The sequence below is a fragment of the Anomaloglossus baeobatrachus genome, chromosome 3, assembly GCF_048569485.1.
Source record: "Anomaloglossus baeobatrachus isolate aAnoBae1 chromosome 3, aAnoBae1.hap1, whole genome shotgun sequence".
Taxonomy (NCBI): domain Eukaryota; kingdom Metazoa; phylum Chordata; class Amphibia; order Anura; family Aromobatidae; genus Anomaloglossus; species Anomaloglossus baeobatrachus.
This window is the reverse complement of record NC_134355.1, coordinates 311,624,248-311,649,299: the sequence shown is the minus strand read 5'-3', so window position 1 is coordinate 311,649,299 and position 25,052 is coordinate 311,624,248. Positions and strand designations below refer to the sequence as shown.

Genomic DNA, 25,052 nt, shown 5'->3' with positions numbered 1-25,052 from the left:
GTTAAAAGCCAATGTTTCCACAGCCTTGCATTCGATACTGCCACATAGCTGTATGTTTAACACTACATTCACATGGCAATAAAAAGGCATAATTTTTGTTGCAGGTTACGAAAAATACAACGATTTTATTGCAATTTCGTAAATATACAGTCTTAGCCAAAAGTGTTGGCACGCTTGAAATTGTTCCAGAACATGAAGTCTTTCTCCCATAAAAGTATTGCAATTACATGTTTTGATATACAGTGGAACCTTGGTTAACGAGAACAATCCATTCTGTGCTTGTAAACCAAGTTACTCGTCTAGCAAAGCAAGATTTCCCATAGGAAATCATTGGAATGCAGACAATTCCTTCCAGAACTTGTTCGATGTCCCATTCCACACATGCACGAACACACACAAACAAACACAAACACACATGCACACAAACATATTATGCTCACCTTACCTTCCGTTCCATCGCCGGCCTCCTGGTTCTTGCAGTTAGCTGATACAGGATGTGTATCGGGTAACCATTGCGACCAATGCCGGACCTTCCGCTGCCAGAGCACTGACGTCAAAGGCAAGAACCGCTTGCTTCTGGGTCAGCACACTGCCTTTGAGTAGCGGCTGACAGCGGAAGTTCTTCCTTCGTCGCGATGGTTACTTGATGCACATCCTGTAGCGGCAAACTACAAGAACCATGAGGCCGGCGATAGAATGGAAGGAAAGGTGAGCATAATATGTGTGTGTGCGTGTTTGTGTGTATTTGTGCGGACTGCAAGAGCGGGTTAGAGCGTGGTGGAAGTATGGAACCAGAAGTGTGCGCGGTGAGTATTTGCTCGTACGACAAAGCTTGCTCGTAAACTGAGTTACAAATTTACAGCAAACTTAGCTCATAAAGCGAAATACTGGGTTACTTGTTAATCGAGGTTCCACTGTACATGTTTATTTCCTTTGTGTGTACTGGAACAACACAAGAAAGAACAGAGAAAAAAGGCAAATTGGACATAATTACACACAAAACCACAATGTGCCGGACAAAATTGTTGGCACCTCAACTTAATATTTGGTTGTGTGACGCCCTGGTCAAGCCAGGGGTCACAGGTCATTGCACCAACACACCCTACACCCCAGTTAGGTACATCAAAGCTAACCAAAAATCCTTGTTGCCCTCCTCCAGAGGCTGATGTTCACACCAGGGGGTGGGCCAGGCGGTTGGCTCCGCCCACCGAGGAGGACACAGCTCTGGAGGTGGGAGAAACCAGAGAGTTCAGTTAGGGAGGTGAAGGAGTAAACAGCTAAGATGAGCTAAGGAAGTGAAGTGGAAGTGGTAAAGGAGGAGTAGGAGAAGTGGAAGAAAGGTGAAAAGTGACAGAAAGAAAGCCTGAAGAGAGAGTCCAGCTGTGTGCAGGACAGGGTCAGCAAGGTCAGCAACGGCGGTGACTGTCTGGAGGGGGACCGTTTGGAAGTTCCTGGAAGGACCGCGGACGGGTAGTGGCCCGGCGGTCTGGAGCAGTGTACCAAAGGACAGTCAGCACCAGGGCAGGGGCTTCTCGGACCCCGGCAAGGCTAGGAGTCGCCATAATTTGCCGAATCCGTCAGTGAAGGGGACGTAGATCCCACAACAACCAAGTCCCGATTGAAGGCAACAGCCCAACCATTGTAGCAGAAACACCGCCACCGCCAGGGCACAAGTTTCTCAGGGCCACCGCCTGCGGGCAAAGAGTAGAGCTCCTCCGGTCCAGCTTGAAGCCGGGGAGAGGGTTACCGGTGGGAACCCATCGCTACCAACACAAAAACAAAGGTGCAAGGAAAAGGGACATCACCGTCACCTACTGGGAGAGCAAGTGCAGCCGTCCGTGGGAACCGTCTTTCCAGCCGTGTGGTTTACCGTAAAACTGTGTCAATGTCTCAGGCTGAGTGAGTATCACAGTGCCGCAAGGCACAGCGCTGCCCCCGCGTCCCTGCGCCTACCAGGCCCTGCATCCCCCATCTCATCACCGGGCCCCGGGATCACCAACCCCTACCCACGGAGGGGCAACACAACACCTGGCTGCTCCGCATCACCATCCCCGGGATCCCAATATTGAGCAGCGGTGGTGAAATCACCACAACCGTGGGTGGCGTCACGGACAATAAACAATCCCCCACACCCAACAACCCCCGTTCACTCACGGGCGAGGAGTGCCGCTCGAGAACCCCCGGGATCTGGCCCACCGCTCGAGCCACCACTGAGCAGCAGCCGTCGGACCAGAGCAGAAGGGGTGAGCATAGTGTGCTGACACCCTCCTCCCCACCCGCGACAACTTGGCGTCACGAACAGGATCTTACCGCTCTGCCGTTTGGTAGAGGTGCGCCTTGTTACCGCCGGAGGAATCCGGCTGAAAAATTTCAGAAGTCGCCATCTTTGGCGCGAAAAGTTCCCGCTCGAGCGTCTTCTCGAGTAGCAGAGGCGCGAAGGCCAAAACCCCGCCCCGAGAGAGGAGTGGCCGAAAAGAGATAAGGGGGATGGAAGCAAGATGTCTGCGCCCGACAGAGCCGCTGGAGGAGCGGTGGTCGCAGCCGCAGTGGCACCCGCGGATGGGAATGGGCCTGCCCAGGCCCTGGCCATACTGGCGGGAGGTGCCGCGGCCCCCGCGCTCGCTCAGGTCATGCCGTTTCTCCTTGCCCTATGCGCCCGGAGCTGCCTGGCTACCGCAGTATGACGGGAAACCGGATGCCTTACAGGCCTTTTGGAAAAAGCTTAACCCGTTGCTAGAGCTGTACCCCCTGACTGATAAGCAACGTGCAGCGATAGTGCTAGGCCAGTTAACCGGTGCGGCTGAGCAGGAAGCGGAGACCTGGGCCGAGGGGGACCGGCTCTCTGTAGCCACCATCTTTGAGAAGCTACAGACTGCCTTCGAGACCCGGACTGAGGCTGAGTTGAGGATGCAGTTTTACCAGTGCCGGCAACGGGCTGGGGATAGCATTCGGGACTATGCTTTACGTCTGCAAACCGCCCTCCGCACGCTGAAGCGGGTGAATCCTATTAATGAGGCGGATAGCAACAAGATGTTAGTAGAGCAATTTGCGCAGGGGATGAGGTCTCATGAGGATCGTAAACAACTCCGGCTGTGGGCCCTGGAACACCCTGATGTGGACTTTGCTGTGTTAAAAGAACGGGCCATTAAAGCACTACAGCCCCCAGCTGCAGAAGTTCTGGAACCCGCCCCGTGGCCCGTCGAGACGGCCCCCGTTGTGGCGACCTCTGCCATACCAACCTCTCCAACACCTACCACCCCCAGCAGCACAGTGGAAGAACTGGCCGCCCAGGTCCGTCGCATGGACGGAGACCTCGCCAAGATCCTTGCTGCCCTACAACCTCTGACCAGATCTCAGCCTCCAGCACAGATACAGCTTGCTGACAGCCCCGAGGATGTTCCTTGGATGCAGCGGAGAAGTGCTAATAACCCGCGGAGCAGACCTCCAATCTGCTACAAGTGCCGTAAGCCGGGTCATTACTTCTGACAGTGCCCGTTAAACGAGCAACCCCTGGGGCCCCGGGCCAATCCTCAGGAGTAGAACATCGTGGCCCCCCGGACTGGCGGGACCGATATATCGGGGCCCGCCCCATCATCCCCGTGGCTGTGGACGGCATACCAGTGATGGCTCTCTTGGACACTGGATCACAGGTAACCACCATACCGTACACGTTGTACCAGCGGTATTGGGCAATACGCGAGCTGGCACCCCCAGATAATAGTATAACTTTAATTGCCGCTAATGGACTTCCATTGACCCAGGTGGGGTATAAACAAGTGGCTATGACAGTGGGGCAAGCTGAACTGCAACACCAGGGTATGATTGTGATCATGAATGAACCCAGTGATCATAACCCGAAGATAGTGCTGGGAACCAATGTGATGGAGCACTGCATGGCTGATGTACTGACCCTATTGCAACAGCTAGCCGCCACAGCGGCAGGGAGCCGGCAGAGAGCTGTGCAGCGTGAGATCCGAGCTCTGATGTACCGCCAGCATGTAAGCTCAACAGGCTGGGAGATTGGTGGAGTGAGAGTGATGGATGTGGCTCCCTTGACTGTGCCCCCTAGGAGTGAGATGATGATTTGGTGTAGGGCAGCAGTAGGGCCTCAGGGGCGTGACTACCCTGCTATGATGGAGCCCATGCCCTCCGAGCACTGGCCCACTGTAATGGCCGCCAGAGGGGTGGTGGATGTAAAAAAAGGAAGGGTGCCTGTGAGGGTGTTGAACTGTGGGGAGGAAGAAGTCAGGCTTCCCCGGTATGCCACTATTGCCAAGCTGCTCACCCTAGATCCCCACACCATTCACGAAGCCAGTCCCTCAGTCTCCCCACCTAACACCAGCACTTCCCCGCCTCAAGGGGTGGTAAAGGAGTGGCACCAACAGCTACACGTGGGTACTGATGATACTCCTACACATCACAAAGCAGGGGTGTACAGGGTGGTGCAGGAGTATGAACAGGTTTTCAGTAAACATCCACTAGACTTTGGGCAGATCAAGGGGGTCCAACATCACATTCCCACCGGTGAACACCCCCCTATCAAAGAGAGGTACAGGCCTATTCCCCCTGCACATTACCAGTGTGCCAAAGACATGTTGAGGAACATGAAGGAGGCAGGGGTTATTCGGGACAGCTGTAGTCCCTGGGCCGCCCCGTTGGTACTGGTTAAGAAGAAGGATGGTACCATGCGGATGTGTGTGGACTACCAGAAGATTAATCAGATAACCCATAAAGATGCCTACCCACTGCCTCGTATTGAAGAGTCTTTGGCCGCATTGAGAACTGCAAACTACTTCTCTACCCTTGACCTCACCAGCGGATATTGGCAAGTGGCAGTGGCACCGGAGGACCGGGAGAAAACCGCCTTCACCACTCCGATGGGGCTCTGTGAATTCAATAGTATGCCGTTCGGGCTGTGCAATGCGCCAGGAACCTTCCAACAGCTGATGGAGTGCTGTCTGGGACACCTAAACTTCGAGACCGTCCTATTGTATTTGGATGATGTGATTGTTTACTCCCAGACGTATGAAGCCCATCTGGAGCACCTGGCCGAGGTGTTCGCATCCCTTGCCAAATACGGGATGAAACTGAAGCCTTCTAAGTGTCACCTGCTGAAACCCAGGGTGCAATACCTGGGGCACGTGGTAAGTGCAGAAGGTGTCGCCCCCGACCCTGAGAAGATCACTGCCATCCAAGGCTGGCCGAGACCAACCACAGTGAGGGAAGTAAGGCAGTTTCTGGGTCTGGTGGGGTACTACCGGCGCTTTATCAAAGGGTACACGAAGATGGCCGCTCCCATGCAAGATCTCCTCGTGGGACAGACCAAAGGTGGTAGACCCCTAGGGGTCCCACTGGTGTGGGAGGAAAAGCATGAAGAATCCTTCTGCCAGCTGAAGGCGGCCTTGACTGGGGAAGAAGTCCTAGCATATCCTGACTATGGCTGCCCATTCATCCTTTATACCAGGGGTGGGGAACCTCCGGCCCGCGGGCCGCATGCGGCCCGCCATGACCTTTTATGCGGCCCCCGGGCACATTCCCGGGGGGCTGTAGTGCTGGGGCCGCCTGCCCTTTAAATGACCACATGCACTGTTTGGGAGAACCAATGGGCTCTCCCGCTGTCCAGTAGCGTAATCAGCGGTGTGTGCCCGCCCCTCTGTCCCCTCGTGCTGTGTGTGTGCCCGCCCCTCTGCCCTCCGGAGCGATGTGCCCGCCCCTCTTTCCCCTCGTGCTGTGTGTGCCCGCCCCTCTGCCCTCCAGAGCGATCTGCCCGCCCCTCTTTCTCCTCGTGCGGTGTGCCCGCCCCTCTGCCCTCCGGAGCGATCTGCCCGCCCCTCTTTCCCCTCGTGTGGTGTGGCCGCCCCTCTGCCCTCTGGAGCGATCTGCCCCCTCTGCCCTCGGCGCGATGTGCCCGTCCCTATGTCCTGTCGTGTGGTGTGACCGCACCTCTCAACTCCAGAGCGATCTGCCCGCCCCTCTGCCCTCCGGCCTGCACTGTCTCCGGCGCTGTGTGTGCGCGCCTACACTCTGCTCCCCATCCAGTACTTTGTGTACCCTCCCTCCAGAGTTGTGTGCAATGATCAGTGCTGTGTCCCTCACCCCATGCTGTCTATCACCTCAGGTTTGTGGCTCCCCGGTAATGTCAGGGCTCTGCAGGTGCTGTGTGCAGAGCCTTGACATTACTGGGGGGCAGTGCTGTGTGCCCTCCCAATGCTGTGCATCACCCCCAGTGTTGTGTTCCCCCAGTGATGTCTGTGCCCCCCTCAGTGATGGCTTTGCCCCCAGCTCCTCTTGTGATGTGTATGTCCCCCAGCCCCTCTTGCGTTCTGTATGCCCCCCAGCACCTCTTGCGTTGTGTATGCCCCCCAGCTCCTCTTGTGTTGTGTATGCCCCCCAGTATCTCTTGCGTTGTTTATGCCCCCCAGCCCCTCTTGCGTTGTGTATGCCCCCCAGCCCCTCTTGCGTTGTGTATGCCCCCCAGCCCCTCTTGTGTTGTTTGCCTTCAGCGTCTCCTGTGACTTATACATCACATTGGAGATGCTGGGGGCATATACATCACAGGAGACACTGGGGACATACACAACACAGGAGGGGCTGTGGGCATTTACATCACAGGAGGGGCTGGGAGCATATATAGCTCCTCATGTGATGTATGTGCCTCCAGTGTCTCCTGTGTTGTGTATATACAGCAGTCCCAGCGTTTCATTTCTGTGGTGTATACGTCAGTCCCAGCGTTTCCTTTCTGTTGTGTATACGTCAGTCCCAGCATTTTCAATGTGATGTATATGCCCCCAGCCCCTCCAGTGATGTATGTGCCTTCAGTGACTCCTGTAATGTATATAGAGCAGTCCCAGTGTCTCCTATGTGCTGTGTGTGCCTCCAGTGTCTCCTATGTGTTGTGTGTGCCTCCAGTGTCACCTATGTGTTGTGTGCGCCTGCAGTGTCTCCTATGTGTTGTGTGCACCTCCAGTGTCTCCTATGTGTTGTGTGTGCCTCCAGTGTCTCCTATGTGTTGTGTGCGCCTCCAGTGTCTCCTATGTGTTGTGTGCGCCACCAGTGTCTCCTATGTGTTGTGTGTGCCTCCAGTGTCTCCTATGTGTTGTGTGTGCCTCCAGTGTCTCCTATGTGTTGTGTGTGCCTCCAGTGTCTCCTATGTGTTGTGTGTGCCCCCAGTGTCTCCTATGTGTTATGTGTGCCTCCAGTGTCTCCTATGTGTTGTGTGTGCCTCCAGTGTCTCCTATGTGTTGTGTGTGCCTCCAGTGTCTCCTATGTGTTGTGTGTGCCTCCAGTGTCTCCTATGTGTTGTGTGTGCCTCCAGTGTCTCCTATGTGTTGTGTGTGCCTCCAGTGTCTCCTATGTGTTGTGTGTGCCTCCAGTGTCTCCTATGTGTTGTCTGTGCCTCCAGTGTCTCCTATGTGTTGTGTGTGCCTCCAGCGTCTCCTATGTGTTGTGTGTGCCTCCAGCGTCTCCTATGTGTTGTGTGTGCCTCCAGCATCTCCTATGTGTTGTGTGTGCCTCCAGCGTCTCCTATGTGATGTATATGATTTAACAAATATTATTATCACAAAAAGTTGACTGCGCTTCAGACCGAGACAGAAAAGCAGTTGTGAGAAGCAACATGATTAGTATCATCCAACATCACAGCCGCACCAAAGAGAAGCCGCTCCGGCCGCCACAGTAGGGGTGAGTTAATTGTTTGACCAAATATAGCCGGGTAATTTTCACATTGATAATTTTGTGCGGCCCCCGAAGGTTGGTAGAAATTTCCAAATGGCCCCCGGCTGAAAAAAGGTTCCCCACCCCTGCTTTATTCTGACGCCAGCAATGTGGGACTGGGAGCAGTCCTGTCCCAGGTCCAGGATGGGAAGGAGAAAGTGATAGCTTATGCTAGCCGGAAGCTTAGACCAACTGAAAGGAACCCCGAGAACTACAGCTCCTTCAAGCTCGAGCTCCTGGCATTGGTATGGGCTATCACCGAGCGGTTCCGCCACTACTTGGCTGCCACAAAATTCACCGCTTTTACGGACAACAATCCGTTGACCCACCTAGACACAGCTAAGCTGGGCGCATTGGAGCAGCGGTGGGTGGCCCGGCTAGCCAACTACGACTTCACCATCAAGTACCGAGCTGGTCGTGTCAACATTAACGCTGATGCGCTCTCCCGAATGCCCCATTTGTCAGAAGAAGGGGGCGAGGATGATGACCTCGAGGAGATTGAGCTGCCTGCATTTCACCAGCCACCAACTGAGAAGATACAAATACACCAACAACGGGTGGATCTGGACCCCCGGCCCAGTCAGGAATGGCAGGAAGCTCAAAACCAGGTGCCGGCTGTCCGCCTCGTCAAGACCCTGGTGGAACAAGGTGCTGTTGGAATAGACCCTGCCGCTCCCGCTGAGGCCCAGCATTTGTGGAAGGAACGGAAAAGGCTTTATCTACATCAAGGGAAGCTGTACCGTGAGCTGATCAACCCGAAGACCCATGAGAAAATCTGCCAGTTGGTTATTCCCCAAGCTGATGTGGCTACTGTTCTGCGGGCATACCATGATGGTGCCGGACACTTCGGGTGGAAGAAGCTGGAGATGCTGTTGAGAGAGCGGTTCTACTGGACTGGGATGCGGGAGTCGGTGGAGGCCTGGTGCCGAGAGTGTGGTCCTTGCACGCTGAGAAGGAAGGACGAGACCAGCCAGAGGGCGCCCCTACATCCAATCATCACACATCAACCGCTGGAGCTGGTCGCCCTAGACCATGTCAAGCTCACCCCCAGCAGAAGCGGGTACGCCTACGCGTTGACCATCGTAGACCACTATTCAAGATTCATGGTGGTTGTCCCCGTCAAGGACTTAACCGGACGAACTGCTGCTCGAGCGTTCCAAGCCTATTTCTGTCGCCCACATGGATATCCAGAGAAATTGCTTACTGACCAAGGCCCGGCTTTTGAAGCGGAGGTGTTCCACGAGTTCTGCCAGTTGTACGGCTGTAAGAAGATCCGGACCACCCCTTACCATGCCCAGACCAACGGCATGTGTGAGAAGATGAACCACTTGGTCCTGGGACTCCTCAAGACGTTACCGCTAGAAGAGCGGAACCTGTGGCCGGAAAAGCTACCCGACTTGGTCGATATGTACAACAATATCCCGTCCAGGTCGACAAAATGCACCCCAGCATACCTGATGAGGGCTCGTCCCGGCCACCTGCCGGTGGACCTGGAAATAGGGTTGGAATCCCCAGAAGCACTCCCTTCAACAGCTGAATGGGAAACTCGGTGGAGAGCACAATACCGGCAGATTCAGGAGTATGTGGAGAAGAATCTAAGTCGAAGTCGAGAACAACAGGAGCAGCGATTCAATCAGAAAGCGTCTGCGGGCCCTTTCCAGCCAGGAGATGTGGTGTAAAACGGAAGAGGAAGACCCACAAGCTGGATGATCAATGGGAACCAATCCCACACGTCATACAACCCACAGGGTGGGAAGATGGGAAGGCCTACCAGATCAGTCGTGACCAAGGGGGCACTTTGGCCACAGTTTCCCGGGACCATCTGAAGAGGTGCCCACCAGCATTGAGGGCAACGGCGGACGTACCAGTTCCTCCACCAGCGGAGAAGGCAAAACAGGTGATCCACACTGTGATGGGTGACTTCCCAGCAGACTGGCCTACACAGAACGGCGCGGTGATTCTTCCAGTGATACTGTTCCCACAACCTGTGGATGAAAAAGTGGTGGAAGCGGTCGACCGTGAGCCAGAACCATTGCCAGTGCCCAGGGATGAACCTGTACCCAGCTCCCCTATGCCTCCGCCTGCCCCCCACGATAGAAGGGAGGAGGAACCGGTTGTTCCCTCTGCCCCACTGCATAGCCCCACTGACACCGGGCCCCGAAGGTCCACCCGTCCCAACCTAGGTAGACCCCCACTTAGGTACAGGGAGACGGTCCTTTAAAGAGGGGGGGGGCCAGAAAGTTGTGTGAATTCATGTTTAAAAGTTTAAAAAAGTTGAAAATGATAAGTGAAATGATACCGAGTACTTCAACAGATTATCATTGAGATTGAACCGGCCGGAGCCGGCACCGTTGTCCCCGTGGGGACCGTTTAAAAAGTTGTTTTGCATGGGAACTATCAATGGACAAGCCTGTGAACTTGCAGGGCAACCACAAACGTTAAGTGGCTTGTAAATATGTTGTTTTACCGTACCGTTTCCGCAGATGCCGCCTCCGGAGAGGCAGGTTGGAGGGAGGGCCCTCAGCGGAGCAGGCTGGGGCCCAGCCACCAAAGGAACCGGTGGCTACCCTCTGGAGGGGAAGGACAGATCCCGCTCGGGTAACGTGTGCTGGACTGTGGGTCAAGGGGTGCTGCCTGGGCTTTAGGGGCAGCATCAGGGCCAGGTTGCTTGGGTGGGAGAGAGCGGAAACCGTACCCGTAAAACCGTTATGCAACGTTTAAGAAATGTGCCTCCCGTTATGGGAAGAATTATTACAAATGTATATATGTTACCGTTTACAATGTTATATTTTGCAGAAAAATAAAATCGGTGTTGGACGGGCAGCCCGCGGACGGTCTGCATTTTGCTACGGGGAATGTGACGCCCTGGGCAAGCCAGGGGTCACAGGTCATTGCACCAACACACCCTACACCCCAGTTAGGTACATCAAAGCTAACCAAAAATCCTTGTTGCCCTCCTCCAGAGGCTGATGTTCACACCAGGGGGTGGGCCAGGCGGTTGGCTCCGCCCACCGAGGAGAACACAGCTCTGGAGGTGGGAGAAACCAGAGAGTTCAGTTAGGGAGGTGAAGGAGTAAACAGCTAAGATGAGCTAAGGAAGTGAAGTGGAAGTGGTAAAGGAGGAGTAGGAGAAGTGGAAGAAAGGTGAAAAGTGACAGAAAGAAAGCCTGAAGAGAGAGTCCAGCTGTGTGCAGGACAGGGTCAGCAAGGTCAGCAACGGCGGTGACTGTCTGGAGGGGGACCGTTTGGAAGTTCCTGGAAGGACCGCGGATGGGTAGTGGCCCGGCGGTCTGGAGCAGTGTACCAAAGGACAGTCAGCACCAGGGCAGGGGCCTCTCGGACCCCGGCAAGGCTAGGAGTCGCCATAATTTGCCGAATCCGTCAGTGAAGGGGACGTAGATCCCCCAACAACCAAGTCCCGATTGAAGGCAACAGCCCAACCATTGTAGCAGAAACACCGCCACCGCCAGGGCACAAGTTTCTCAGGGCCAGCGCCTGCGGGCAAAGAGTAGAGCTCCTCCGGTCCAGCTTGAAGCCGGGGAGCGGGTTACCGGTGGGAACCCATCGCTACCAACACAAAAACAAAGGTGCAAGGAAAAGGGACATCACCGTCACCTACTGGGAGAGCAAGTGCAGCCGTCCGTGGGAACCGTCTTTCCAGCCGTGTGGTTTACCGTAAAACTGTGTCAACGTCTCAGGCTGAGTGAGTACCACAGTGCCGCAAGGCACAGCGCTGCCCCCGCGTCCCTGCGCCTACCAGGCCCTGCATCCCCCATCTCATCACCGGGCCCCGGGATCACCAACCCCTACCCACGGAGGGGCAACACAACACCTGGCTGCTCCACATCACCATCCCCGGGATCCCCATATTGAGCAGCGGTGGTGAAATCACCACAACCGTGGGTGGCGTCACGGACAATAAACAATCCCCACACCCAACCAACCCCTTTCACTCACGGGCGAGGAGTGCCGCTCGAGAACCCCCGGGATCCGGCCCACCGCTCGAGCCACCACTGAGCAGCAGCTGGACCCGAGCAGAAGGGGTGAGCGTAGTGTGCTGACACCCTCCTCCCCGCCCGCGACAGTTGCACACCTTTGGAATAAATAATTGAAATCGGTCCTACAACCACCAACAAGCTTCTTACACCTTTCATCTGGCATTTGGGCCACTCTTTTGAAAACTGCTCCAGATGTCTCATATATGAAGGATGCCTTCTCCCAACAGCAATTTTAAGATCTCTCCCCAAGTGTTTAATGATATTTAGATCTGGACTCATTATTTTCCATTTCAGAACTCTACAGCACTTTGTTTCCATCCATTACTAGGCGCCTCTTCTTCAAATATGTTTTGGGTCATTGTCCTACTGGAAGACACATAACCCAGGACGCAAACCCAGCTTTCTCGCACTGGGCACTATATTGCAATTCAAAATCCTGTTTTTTTAGGTTTCATGATGCCTTGCACACAGTCAAAGAAGAAAAAAGAGATAGGAGCGCTCTTGTGTCAAATCGCAAATAATACAGCGATCAGGCAACTTCAGAATGCGCTCACCTTAGGGAGATGTGCACCCCTGCACAACCCCAGTAATAGCATGGATATTAGGTACAGAGACCAGTAATCATCTGGTGCTGACCGCTGGATGCTGTCCAGACTGGGGCTTGCAATGTCCGCTCAGCGGTGAGATGATTGAGGTCTCCTGAAAGCCTGCTGCAGCTCCAACCTCTCCCTCAGCACAGGTGCTGGGTGATAATGAAATCCATGGAAAAATATTTTAGAGGTATAGTGGGCGCTGCAGGTAACAGGGAGCCAAGATGTATAAAAATATCAAAATTTATTGGGCACAACGCGTTTCCAGGACATTAGTCCTCTTCATCAGTTGCTGATAAAATGTCCTTACAAGGATCTTTTTATATGTTTAACATTACATCATTAATTCAACATAATTAAAACAATTGGTAACACCAAATGGTCAAATACTCAATCCTGCAACAGCAAAATTAAAAAAAAGAAAGAAAAAACACCAAGAAAGCTGATTCATTCTACAATTTACATACAAATAAATATATAAATATATTGCTTATTCATTAATTATATAGGCATAATACAAAAAAATTGCAAATTTTCAAAAATCAGCATAAATGTGTGCCGCCCCATTGACTTCCATGATACTTGTTACTGAAATTGAGCCTGGCTGAGAATCTAACCTGCTCGATTCATATAACGAGCACTCAAGCAGTTTAGTGTGCGCTAATCACTAATAGCAAACCACTAACAACACTACTAGACCAGACACAAGCATTCTTATTTTTGCATTCGGTGGAGTGTGTACATACCATCCATCACAAGGACCAGCCAGCTACTACCTTGAAGAGGATGAAAAAACTAAAAGGCATCAAAGGCAAGAGAGGGCTGACTGGACACAACATCGAGATACCAGGCAGCGGCAGGACTTTCGGTGCAGCACTATTCACAGCAGTAACTATACATTATTACAGAAATTTAACAGCAGTGGACTAGACCGATTGACCAGGTTGCCCAACACCGGGGCAGGCCACCAAGAATTTGCCCAGTGGGGCAGAATGTCAGTTTGGGGATTAATCCTCATCTACAAAAACTACTTTGTCATGATATGAAATGCTCAACAGAAGACTTTCACATATCCCCCCTCCTTTCAGGTTCTATTCATCACTTATCCTTGCTTTCATTTTTCTCTACTATTTATAATATTGAGCTACACAAAATGCTGCCATATGTACAGTGCCTTGCAAAATATTCGGCCCCTTTGAATTTTTCAACCTTTTCCTACATTTCAGGCTTCAAACAAAGATAAAAGTTTTAAATTTTATGGTGAAGAATCAACAACAAGTGGGACACAACTCTGAAGATGAACGAAATTTATTGCTTATTTTAAACTTTTATAAAAAATAATAAACTGAAAACTGGGGAGTGCAATATTATTCAGCTTCTTTAAGTTAATATTTTGTAGCGCCAACTTTTGCTGCGATTACAGCTGCAAGTTGCTTGGAGTATGTCGCTATCAGTTTTGCACATCGAGAGACTGAAGTTCTTGCCCATTCTTCCTTTGCAAACAGCTGGAGCTGAGTGAGGTTGGATGGAAAGCGTTTGTGAACAGCAGTTTTCAGCTCTTTCCACAGATTCTCGATTGGATTCAGGTCTAGACTGTGACTTGGCCATTCTAACACCTTGATATGTTTATTTGTGAACCATTCCATTGTAGATTTTGCTTTATGTTTGGGATCATTGTCTTGTTGAAAGACAAATCTCTGTCCCAGTCTCAGGTCTTTTGAAGACTCATACAGGTTTTCTTCAAGAATGGTCCTGCATTTGGCTCCATCCATCTTCCCATCAATTTTAACCATCTTCCCTGTCCCTGCTGAAGAAAAGCAGACCCAAACCATGATGCTTCCACCACCATGTTTGACAGTGGGAATGGTGTGTTCAGGGTAATGAGCTGTGTTGCTTTTACCTAAACATATCGTTTGGCATTGTGCCCAAAAAGTTCGATTTTGGTTTCATCTGACCAGAGCACCTTCTTCCAAATGTTTGGTGTGTCTCCCAGGTGGCTTGTGGCAAACTTTAAATGACACTTTTTATGGATATCTTTGAGAAATGGCTTTCTTCTTTCCACTCTTCCATAAAGGCCAGATTTGTTGTCCAATGGACAGATTCTCTCACCTCAGGTGTAGATCTCTGCAGTTCATCCAGAGTGATCATGGGCCTCTTGGCTACATCTCTGGTCAGTCTTCTCCTTGTTTCAGATGAACTTTTTGAGGGACTGTGAAGATGTAATTTACCCTCTCACTGTATATGCTGTACAGATTCCTATTTCAAGCTGGGTTCATTGTCTTATTTGAACTACTTCTGTGTACATTTCTATTGTTGTAGGTAATCACCCCCCTAAAATGCAAGGTTATATCCTCTTGAGGCACTTCCATCCCTGGGAGTAGGGGGAGGTGGGCCTAGAGTCCAACTAGTGTAAACTCTGCTTACCTGGGAGATTCAGGCAGAGTGAGCTGAAACTTGAAGGGAGCAGGAGCTCCAGCCTGTGTGGCTGTGGACACGGACGGAGCTAGGCCTGTGTGACGGCCCGTGGGATTGTGTGGAACTCTTTGGACTACTGTACGGACGATTGCTTTGTAATCCGGTCCGAGGATTGTCGGGAAGGGCCCCCGAATCTGTTTTACGTGGACTTATCGTGTGCTGTTCCAGTGTTCTTGTGAATAAATCTGTTGGATCGTTCCTCGGCCTGTTGTCTCTCCTTGCTCTGCTGTACACCCCGTCACAAACTGGTGGCAGCAGCGGGATCAGAGCAGAAGAAATGGAGGACAACAGCCAATCGACGTCTGAAACCAGAACCTCAGGATACAGGAACTGGACTGTGGCGAGTCTACAAACAAAGGCCCGTGAATTAGGTGTCGGCTACAAAGGACTATCTAAGGAGCAACTAATTGAGGCATTGGAACACGCTTGCCTGCAAGATGGCACCGAGGAACAATTTCCACAGCAAGGGGAGCAAAGACGGGAGCCGGAGGTGAATACCCAAAAAAGTCAATGGGTTGTGTGGTACAAGGAAAAGATGGCACTGCTTGGAGATGAGGCCACCATAGAAGATAAGAGGGAGGCCATGCGTGGAGCTGAAGAGAAGGAGCGCAGGATGGAGGAGATGGCATTGCTGGATAAGCAGCTCGCTGTGGAAGCCGCGAGAGGTTCCAGACAGACTGTAACCCCAGCACCCATCATGAGGGAACTTCCCAGAGTGTCCCGCAAAGACTTCAAGCAGTTTAATGAGGCTGCTGGTGACATTGAGGGCTTCTTCCAGGACTTTGAGCATCAGTGTCGATTAATGGAAGTCCCAGAAAGGGAGCGCGTCCGGCATCTGGTTGGGCTCTTAGAGGGTGGAGCTGCTGCAGCCTATAGAGCTATGGACCATCGGTGGAACTGTGAGTATGCGGATATTAAACAGACTATTCTAGAACATTATGCTGTAACGCCAGACACTTACAGGACTCAGTTCCGTACTCTAGCATGTGATGAGGAAGTGTCCTTCAAGATGTATGCCCACAAACTCAAACATCTGTGGCATCGTTGGTTGGAGGCAGAGGAGGCCTTAACCTTGGAGACCGTCCTCCAGGTCCTCCTAAAAGAGCAGTTTTACTTCAAGTGCCCCGGTGAGATCCGGGAATGGGTGCGTGAGAGAAAACCAGCGACAGTGGAGGAAGCTGCTGCTCTAGCTGATGAGGTGCTCACCATCAAGCCTCAGTGGAGGGTTCTGTTGGAGGATGGACAGACGCCTAACAGCTCCACAACACCGGATGCCCCCAGTTATTCTGTCCCCATTGTTCCCCGTTCCTCTAAGCCACCACATGTTGATACCCGTGTTAATGTGCCTCCAGTTGCTTCTACTGCACTTTCTGGAATACGCCGGGGAGAGGAAGTAACAGAGCGCAGGTGTTATGTTTGTAGGCATCCCGGGCATTTGCAGGCCTCATGCCCAGCCAGGCCATGGAGGAATCATCCTCAAACCCCTACAGCACCTTCAGGTGGGAGCCGGCCTCCAAGTTCCCCTACCCCTTACCCAAGAGGACGCCTTGGATGGAGGGAGACCCAGCTCAGATGCTATCAATGTGGACAGCCAGGGCATCGGCAAGTCTCCTGCCCAGCTGTTCAAATGAGGACTGATCCTGCGCCCAATCGGATTGTTAATTATTTACAGCCCAGCGCCATGGAGGAAGATGTGGCCCCGCTATGTGAGGACTGGCCTAGTGACTCAGCCCATGTTGCACCACCAGGAGTTTACGGGGTGCGACCTGCAGTTATGACAACTTCTGCTCATCGAGGTAAGCACTTGCAGGAGGTTGTGCTGGATGGACAGAGACTTGTTGGATTTTGTGACTCGGGTGCTTTCCTCACACTGGCTGATCCCCGAGTGGTTCGGCCTGAGGCAATCCATGGAGGACCTGGGATTGTCATTGAACTGGCTGGTGGACAATGGAGGACTATTCCCACAGCCACTGTGGATCTGAGCTTTGGTTTTGGGGTCAGGCGATGTGTGGTTGGGGTGATGGGTGGTCTGCCTGCAGCTGTTCTCCTGGGCAATGATGTGGGAGAGCTACGATGCCAATTCGTGGCTGCATGAAGCCACATGTAAGTAACGCTCTGCCTGGTGTACTTAACCAGTGACCTGTAGAGGTCCCTAGTACGTACACAAGTTGGGAGGGGGAGGGATTGTGAAGATGTAATTTACCCTCTCACTGTATATGCTGTACAGATTCCTATTTCAAGCTGGGTTCATTGTCTTATTTGAACTACTTCTGTGTACATTTCTATTGTTGTAGGTAATCACCCCCCTAAAATGCAAGGTTATATCCTCTTGAGGCACTTCCATCCCTGGGAGTAGGGGGAGGTGGGCCTAGAGTCCAACTAGTGTAAACTCTGCTTACCTGGGAGATTCAGGCAGAGTGAGCTGAAACTTGAAGGGAGCAGGAGCTCCAGCCTGTGTGGCTGTGGACACGGACGGAGCTAGGCCTGTGTGGCGGCCCGTGGGATTGTGTGGAACTCTTTGGACTACTGTAAGGACGATTGCTTTGTAATCCGGTCCGAGGATTGTCGGGAAGGGCCCCCGAATCTGTTTTACGTGGACTTATCGTGTGCTGTTCCAGTGTTCTTGTGAATAAATCTGTTGGATCGTTCCTCGGCCTGTTGTCTCTCCTTGCTCTGCTGTACACCCCATCACAGGGACGGCCAGGTTTTAGTAGGTTTGCAGTGGTATGATACTCCTTCCATTTCAATATGATCGCTTGCACAGTGCTTCTTGGGATGTTTAAAGTTGTGGAAATCATTTTGTAACCAAATCAGGCTTTAAACTTCTCCACAACAGCATCACGGACCTGCCTGTTGTGTTACTTGGTCTTCATGATGCTCTCTGTGCTTTAAACAGAACACTGAGACTATCACTAAGCAGGTGCATTTATACGGAGACTTGTTTGCACACAGGTGGCTTATATTTATCATCATCAGTCATTTAGGACAACATTGGATCATTCAGAAATCCTCAATGAACTTCTGGAGTGAGTTTGCTGCACTGAAAGTAAAGGGGCCGAACAATATTGCACGCCCCAATTTTCAGTTTATTATTTTTTACAAAAGTTTAAAATAAGCAATACATTTTGTTCAACTTCACAATTGTGTCCCACGTGTTGTTGATTCTTCACCATAACATTTAAATTTTTATCTTTATATTTGAAGTCTGATATGTGGGAAAAGGTTGAAAAATTCAAAGGGGCTGAATACTTTGCAAGGCACTGTACATATAGCAGCATTTTGTGTAGCTCAACATTATAAATAGTAGAGAAAAATGAAAGCAAGGATAAGCAATGAATAGAACCTGAAAGGGGTTGAGGTATGTGTCCCACTTGTTGTTGATTCTTCACCATAACATTAAAATGTTTATCTTTATGTTTGAAGCCTGAAATGTGTGAAAAATTTGAAAAATTTAAGGGGTCCGAATACTTTTGCAAGGCACTGTAGATGATAGATATTATCCATGATCTCAGCCCAACCAAGAGTGCTTGTATATTGAATGAAGAGAGGGAAGTACACTGACGCCTGACACCTCTGGTGACTAATCTCTGCTGGCAACAAAAGGATTGGATGTTGGAGAAGAGTCAGAAAATGCCATACGATAAGGTATGATCAATTTCTCTAACATAAGCGGGTTTGGCCCATTGTGCTCTAATTTGTATGATACCCCTATTTTCTCAGGTTAATAAAAAAAAAAGGTTTTCTAAGTATAGGCAGTCTATATAGCCAGTAAAGTTACAATTTTATAATAATGGCAGACACTTACCAGGCAGAAGAGTAACACTGATCACATTCCAGCAGTGGCATCCATCCAAATCAGAGGCCCAGATATTTGTGGCATTACATAGGAAGAATATGTATGGGTTATTCTTATCTGAAGTATCCAAAGCAATTATTGTTCCTAGTTCACAGTTCTTCTCAACACAATCACAATTACTTGTAGTAGTAGGAATTGTTTTCTCATGGTGTCCTAAGATACTTTCTAGTTTATCATTTATTATGTCGTACAATGAAAGTCTGTTGCCACTTTCCCAAGATTCTATCCAATAAATACGACTGCAAAATGGAATGAAATAGATTTTAAAATATTAGTTCAAATTTAAAATAGATAATAAATGACCATAAACTTACCATATATGATGAAATAATTGTCAAAAAGAACATAATTAGAACCCAAAAATGTATTCACTTTTAGAATTCTGCTATTTCCATACTCCCTTAATTCATCATGTGATTGCGTATATGGGATTTCAATACAAACAATCACGTGCCAACCGCTTTCACTACTGCTTCAGATTTTCTCATTGGTCTCAATTGCGGTTTCAAAATTCATGGAAAGAATAGATGTAACAGATGCAGACCTTGCTGAGAATCTCACAGTACATTACAACAGAAAATATGTTCGCAATTTGGTTTTCCAAAGAAACACTTGTTTGGAAATAGATCTCTCAGTTTCTAAAATCTGCCCCGCAACCTCATAGTACAGGAACAAAGCACACTGCAATACCACTTAAACATATTTTTCCTTACATAGTGTAGCATAACCTATTAGTAAGTAGGTCAGTCATTCTGATAGATTATCCTTAATAATACCAATCAATATTACAGTGAAGGAAATAAATATTTAATCCCTTGCTGATTGTGTAAGTTTGCCCACTGACAAAGACATGAGCAGTCTATAATTTTAAGGGTAGGTTAATTTTAACAGTGAGAGATAGAATATTAAAAATAAAATCCAGAAAATCACATTGTATAAATTATATAAATTTATTTTAATTTTGCAGGGAGAAATAAGTATTTGATCATATATATACATGTATTTTGAGCAGTCAGACATTTTTGTAGTTAATGATGAGGTTTGCGCACATGTCAGGAGGAATTTTGGTCCACTCTTCTTTGCAGATCATGTCTAAATCATTTAGATTTTGAGGCTGTCGCTTGGCAACTTAAAGCTTCAGTTCCCTCCATAAGTTTTCTATCGGATTAAGGTCTGGAGACTGGCTAGGGCACTCCATGACCTTAATGTGCTTCTTTTTGAGCAACTCCTTTGTTGCCTTGGGTGTATGTTTTGGGTCTTTCTCATGCTGGAAGGCCCAGCCAGTACCCATTTTTAAAGTCCTGGCGGAGGGAAGGAGGTGGTCACTCTGGATTTTACGGTACATGGTCCATCCATTGTCCCATTGATGCGGTGAAGTAGTCCTGTGCCCTTTGCAGAGAAACACCCCCAAAACATAGTGTTTCCACCTCCATGTTTGTCAGTGAGTACAGTGTTCTTTGGGTCATAGGCAGTATTTCTCTTCCTCCAAACATAGCGAGTTGATTTAAGACCAAAGAGCTCAACTTTGTCTCATCTGACCACAGAATCTACTGCCAGTCATTCTCAGAATCATCTAGGATTTTCAATGAAAATGTTTAGATGAGCCTGCACATGTGTCTTCTTGAGCAGTGGGACTTTGTGGGCACTGCAGGATTGTACTCCATTACAGCGTAATGTGCTACCAATGGTTTTCTTGGTGACAGTGGTCCCAGCTGCTTTGAGATCATTAACAAGTTTGCCCTGTGTAGTTTTAGGCTCATCTCTCACCTTCCTCATGATCCTGGATACCCCACGAGGTGAGATTTTGCATTGAGCCACAGATCGATGTCGATTGACACTCATTTTGTATTTCTTCCATTTTCTTATTATTGCACTAACAGTTGTCTCATTCTCACCTAGCGTCTTACTTTTGGTTTTTTAGCCCATTCCAGCCTTGTGCAGGTCTATAATCTTGTCCCTGACATCCTTAGAAAGCTCTTTGGTCTTGCCCATGTTGTAGAGGTTACAGTCTGACAAATTAATTGAGTCTGTGGACAGGAGTCTTTTATACAGGTGACAATTTAAGACAGCTGTCTATAATGCAGGTATCAAATTGGTTATGAGCATCTAAGTGGTCTTCTGGAACCAGAACTCTTATTGGTTCAAAGGGGATCAAATACTTATTTCTCTCTGCAAAATGCAAATAATTTTATATAATTTATACAATGTGATTTTCTGGATTTTATTTTGGATACTCTAACTCTCACTGTTAAAATTAACCTACCCTTAAAATGTCTTTGTCAGTAGACAAACTTAGAAAATCAGCAAAGGATCAAATATTTTTTCCTTCACTGTAGATTGATGGGGAATGGTATCCATCAGCACCCCCACTGATCAGCCATTTGTGTGAGTGCAGTGGCCTTCCAAAATTGTCAGCAGCATGGCAAATATTGATGGCCTATCCTAGGAATAAGTTATACATTTAAAAAGCATGCATATCGCTTTTAAAGAATAATGTAGTGTCTTTGAGGCTGTATTGTGTACACCTGTTTTAGCTGATGTGTTTCTTGTAAATTCTCTGCAGTGTTGTTTCCTTCATTCCCCTTGACTAGAGATGAGAGAACCGGTCGTGGTTCGGCTCGAGTTCGGTTCGCCGAACGGAGGTCCCGTTCGACTTCGGTTCGTCGAACGTTCGAGGAACCGAACTCGAACTGCATAGGAAACAATGGCAGGCATTCACAAACACATAAAAACACCTAGAAAACACCCTCAAAGGTGTCCAAAAGGTGACAAACAACCCACAACACAACACAAACATGGGAAAGTGACAAGGACATATACTCATGCGAAAACAAAAGAGCTGGACAAGGAAAAAGAGGAGGAGACACAGATATAGGCATGGCACGCCCTTCTAAAATCATGTAAAACACCGCAAGGTGACTCCAAGCGGAGTCTCCCTTTTTTCCAAAAATTGGGCCCCACACACACCCACCCATTCAGTGGCAGCACTTGAACCCCAGTTGTACACTTCACAGCTAGATTTGCATCAAGCACATTCAAAAATACGCCATTGTTAACCGTCCCCAGGATGACCCCGGGGTAGGTAGCTAAGTCTTTCCTGATCCCAGCTCTGTTCATCTTGGATCATTTTTAAAAACAATGTAAGCAAGGGTTACTCCAAGCGGAGTCTCCCTTTTTTCCAAAAATTGGGCCACACACACCCCCACCCCTTCAGTGGCAGCACTTGTGCCCTAGTTGTACACTTCACAGCTAGATTTGCATCAAGCACATTCAAAAATACGCCATAATTAACCGTCCCCAGGATGACCCCGGGGTAGGTAGCTAAGTCTTTCCTGATCCCAGCGCTGTGCATCTTGGATCATTTTTAAAAACAATGTAAGCAAGGGTTACTCCAAGCGGAGTCTCCCTTTTTTCCAAAAATTGGGCCACACAGACACCCCATCAGTGGCAGCACTTTTGCCCTAGTTGCAAACAGGATGTTTTGATTTGCATCAAGCACATTCCAAATCCACAAGCATTTACTCTCCCCAGGATGACACAGGGGTAGTAAATTCCTTGTGGATCCATGACTTGTTCATTTTGATGAACGTTAGTCTGTCCACATTGTCACTGGACAGACGCGTGCGCTTATCTGTCAGCACACACCCAGCAGCACTGAAGACACGTTCAGAGACAACGCTGGCAGCTGGACACGACAAAATCTCCAAGGCGTAAGTGGAGAGCTCTGGCCATTTTTCAAGATTTGAAGCCCAAAATGAGCAAGGCTCCATTTGCAAAGTCATGGAATCGATGTTCATTTGGAGATACTCCTGTATCATCCTCTCCAGCCGTTGACTATGTGTTAGACTTGTTGTCTCTGTTGGCCTTGCAAAGGAGGGTCTAAAAAAATTATGAAAAGATTCCATAAAATTGCTGTTACCAGCACCAGATATGGTGCTGCTGGTACGGGTAGACTGTTGAAGATGACGAGACCGTCCCATGTTTGTCAAGTTACAACTGGGAGATTCACTCCCTGCACCTGCACGGTTGTTTGGTGGAAAAGCCGAGCTAAGATCGAGTAACAGCTTCTGCTGATACTCCTGCATATGTGCGTCCCTTTCTATGGCTGGAATTATGTCAAAAAATTTGGACTTGTACCGGGGATCTAATAGTGTGGCAAGCCAGTAGTCATCATCACTTCTAATTTTGACAATACGAGGGTCATGTTGGAGGTAGTGCAGCAAGAAAGCACTCATGTGTCTTGCGCAGCCATGCGGACCAAGTCCACGCTGTGTTTGTGGCATAGAGGTGCTAACCGTTCTTTCTTCCTCTGACATCTCCCCCCAACCTCTTTCAACTGAAATTTGACCAAGGTCTCCCTCATCCGCTGAGTCTTCCATGTCCATGGACAGTTCGTCCTCCATTTCTTCATGTTCTCCTGCACCTTCCTCAACATTTCGCCTGCTACCATGCGCCTTTGTTGATCCCTGTCCCCCATGGTCCCATGCCTGCCGCGTTGGTGATGATGAACGTCTGGACCTTGGTGATGTTGTTGTGTCTTGCGCATATGAATCCTCCTGTAGTTCCTCCCCTTCCTGTTGTCCCACCCCCTGACTCCAAATAGTGTTTAGCGTGTGCTCCAGCATGTAAATGACTGGAATTGTCATGCTGATAATGGCATTGTCAGCGCTAAACATATTCGTCGCCATGTCGAAACTGTGCAGAAGGGCGCATAGGTCCTTGATCTGAGACCACTCCATCAGGGTGATCTGCCCCACCTCTGCATCTCGTTGGCCCAGGCTATACGTCATGACGTATTGCACCAGGGCTCGGCGGTGCTGCCACAGTCGCTGTAACATGTGGAGAGTTGAATTCCAGCGTGACGGCACATCGCATTTCAGGCGATGAACCGGCAGGCCGAAAGACTTCTGGAGCGATGCATGTCGCTCAGCTGTGGCGGTTGAACGGCAGAAGTGAGCAGACAGTTTTCGTGCCCTGGTCAGAAGGCCATCTAGGCCGGGATAGTGTGTTAAAAATTGCTGGACAACAAGGTTCAACACGTGAGCCATACAAGGCACGTGTGTCACCTTGCCCAGGCGAAGGGCCGCACCCAGGTTTGCAGCATTGTCGCACACGGCCTTACCAGGCTGCAGGTTGAGTGGAGACAACCATTTATTAAACTCGCACCGCAGAGCTGACCACAACTCCTCAGCTGTGTGACTCTTATTCCCAAGACATGTCAAGCTAAAGACCGCCTGATGCCGTTGCGCTCTGCTGCCAGCTTAGTAATGAGGGGTGCGTGATTCCTTCTGCGCAGTGAGAACGCTGGTGGCCTGACCAGGCAGGCTTGGGGCGGAGGTGGAGGACACAGATGAGGTGGAGGAGGCAGAAGCAGTGGCGGAACTTGGGCAGACAGAGGATTGACACACAAGTCGTGGAGACGGCAAGACTTGTGCAGCAGACCCTTCACCATCTATCACCATAGTTACCCAGTGCCCAGTCAGCGACATGTAACGTCCCTGTCCATGCTTACTGGTCCAAGTATCGGTGGTGAAATGCACCCATTGACACACAGAGTTTCTCAAGGAAGCGGTGATGTTGTGTGCGACATGCTGGTGTAGCGCGGGCACACCTTTCTTATAGAAGTAGTGGCGACTGGGCATCTGGTACTGGGACACAGCGACAGACATAAGGTCTCTAAAATCCTGTGTGTCCACCAGGCGGAAAGGCAGCATTTCGGTAGCCAAGAGCTTACAGAAGGATAAAGTCAACCTCTTAGCTTTGTCATGGGTCGCAGGAAATGGCCTTTTATTTGTCCACGTCTGAGGGACAGAGATCTGGCTGCTGTGTGTAGACGGTGTTGTGTAGGGTGTCCCTGGAAAAATGCAGCTTTGTGAGGAAAGTGCAGGCGGAGACATGATGTTGCCTTCATCCAACGTTGGTGCAATCGATGTCTGAGAGAGCTGTACACACGCACTTGTTTCCCCTTCCAAACCAACTGACGACCTACCAAGCAAACTGCCTGTTGCGGTTACAGTGGTGGAAGTTGTGCGTGGAAAACCAGGTGTGACAGCTGTCCCCACAGTCCTAGAAGATGAAGAGCGCGCGGATGCACTGGAAGGGGCAGGCCGTGGATGGTTCGTTCCGCTAGGCCGCATTGCAGCACGGTGAGCTTCCCACTGGGACATATGATCTTTATTCATGTGACGATTCATGGATGAAGTTGTCAAACTGCTGAGGTTTTGACCTCTACTAACAGAATCACGACAAATTTTACAGATCACATAATTTGGGCGATCTTTTTCTATGTCAAAAAAGGACCAGACTAGGCAAGGCTTAGAGGGCATGTGACCTGCTGAGCCCCCCCGACTAGTGCTCAGAGGCACAGTGGTGGCTGATGATGCAGTTGTAGACGTGCTACCAGTGCTCTGACTCTGTCCA

The 25,052-nt window shown here is 49.8% G+C and overlaps 1 protein-coding gene across 1 annotated transcript in view; it reads right to left on the bottom strand.

The window, feature by feature from the left end:
* ROS1 (ROS proto-oncogene 1, receptor tyrosine kinase) overlaps window positions 1-25,052 on the bottom strand; it is a 480,047-nt gene that overhangs the window by 199,454 nt on the left and 255,541 nt on the right. Inside the window, exon 23 of the mRNA XM_075340023.1 lies at window positions 18,582-18,871. Within this exon, the coding sequence (XP_075196138.1) occupies window positions 18,582-18,871 (290 nt within the window). The remainder of the gene's footprint in view (window positions 1-18,581; window positions 18,872-25,052) is intronic.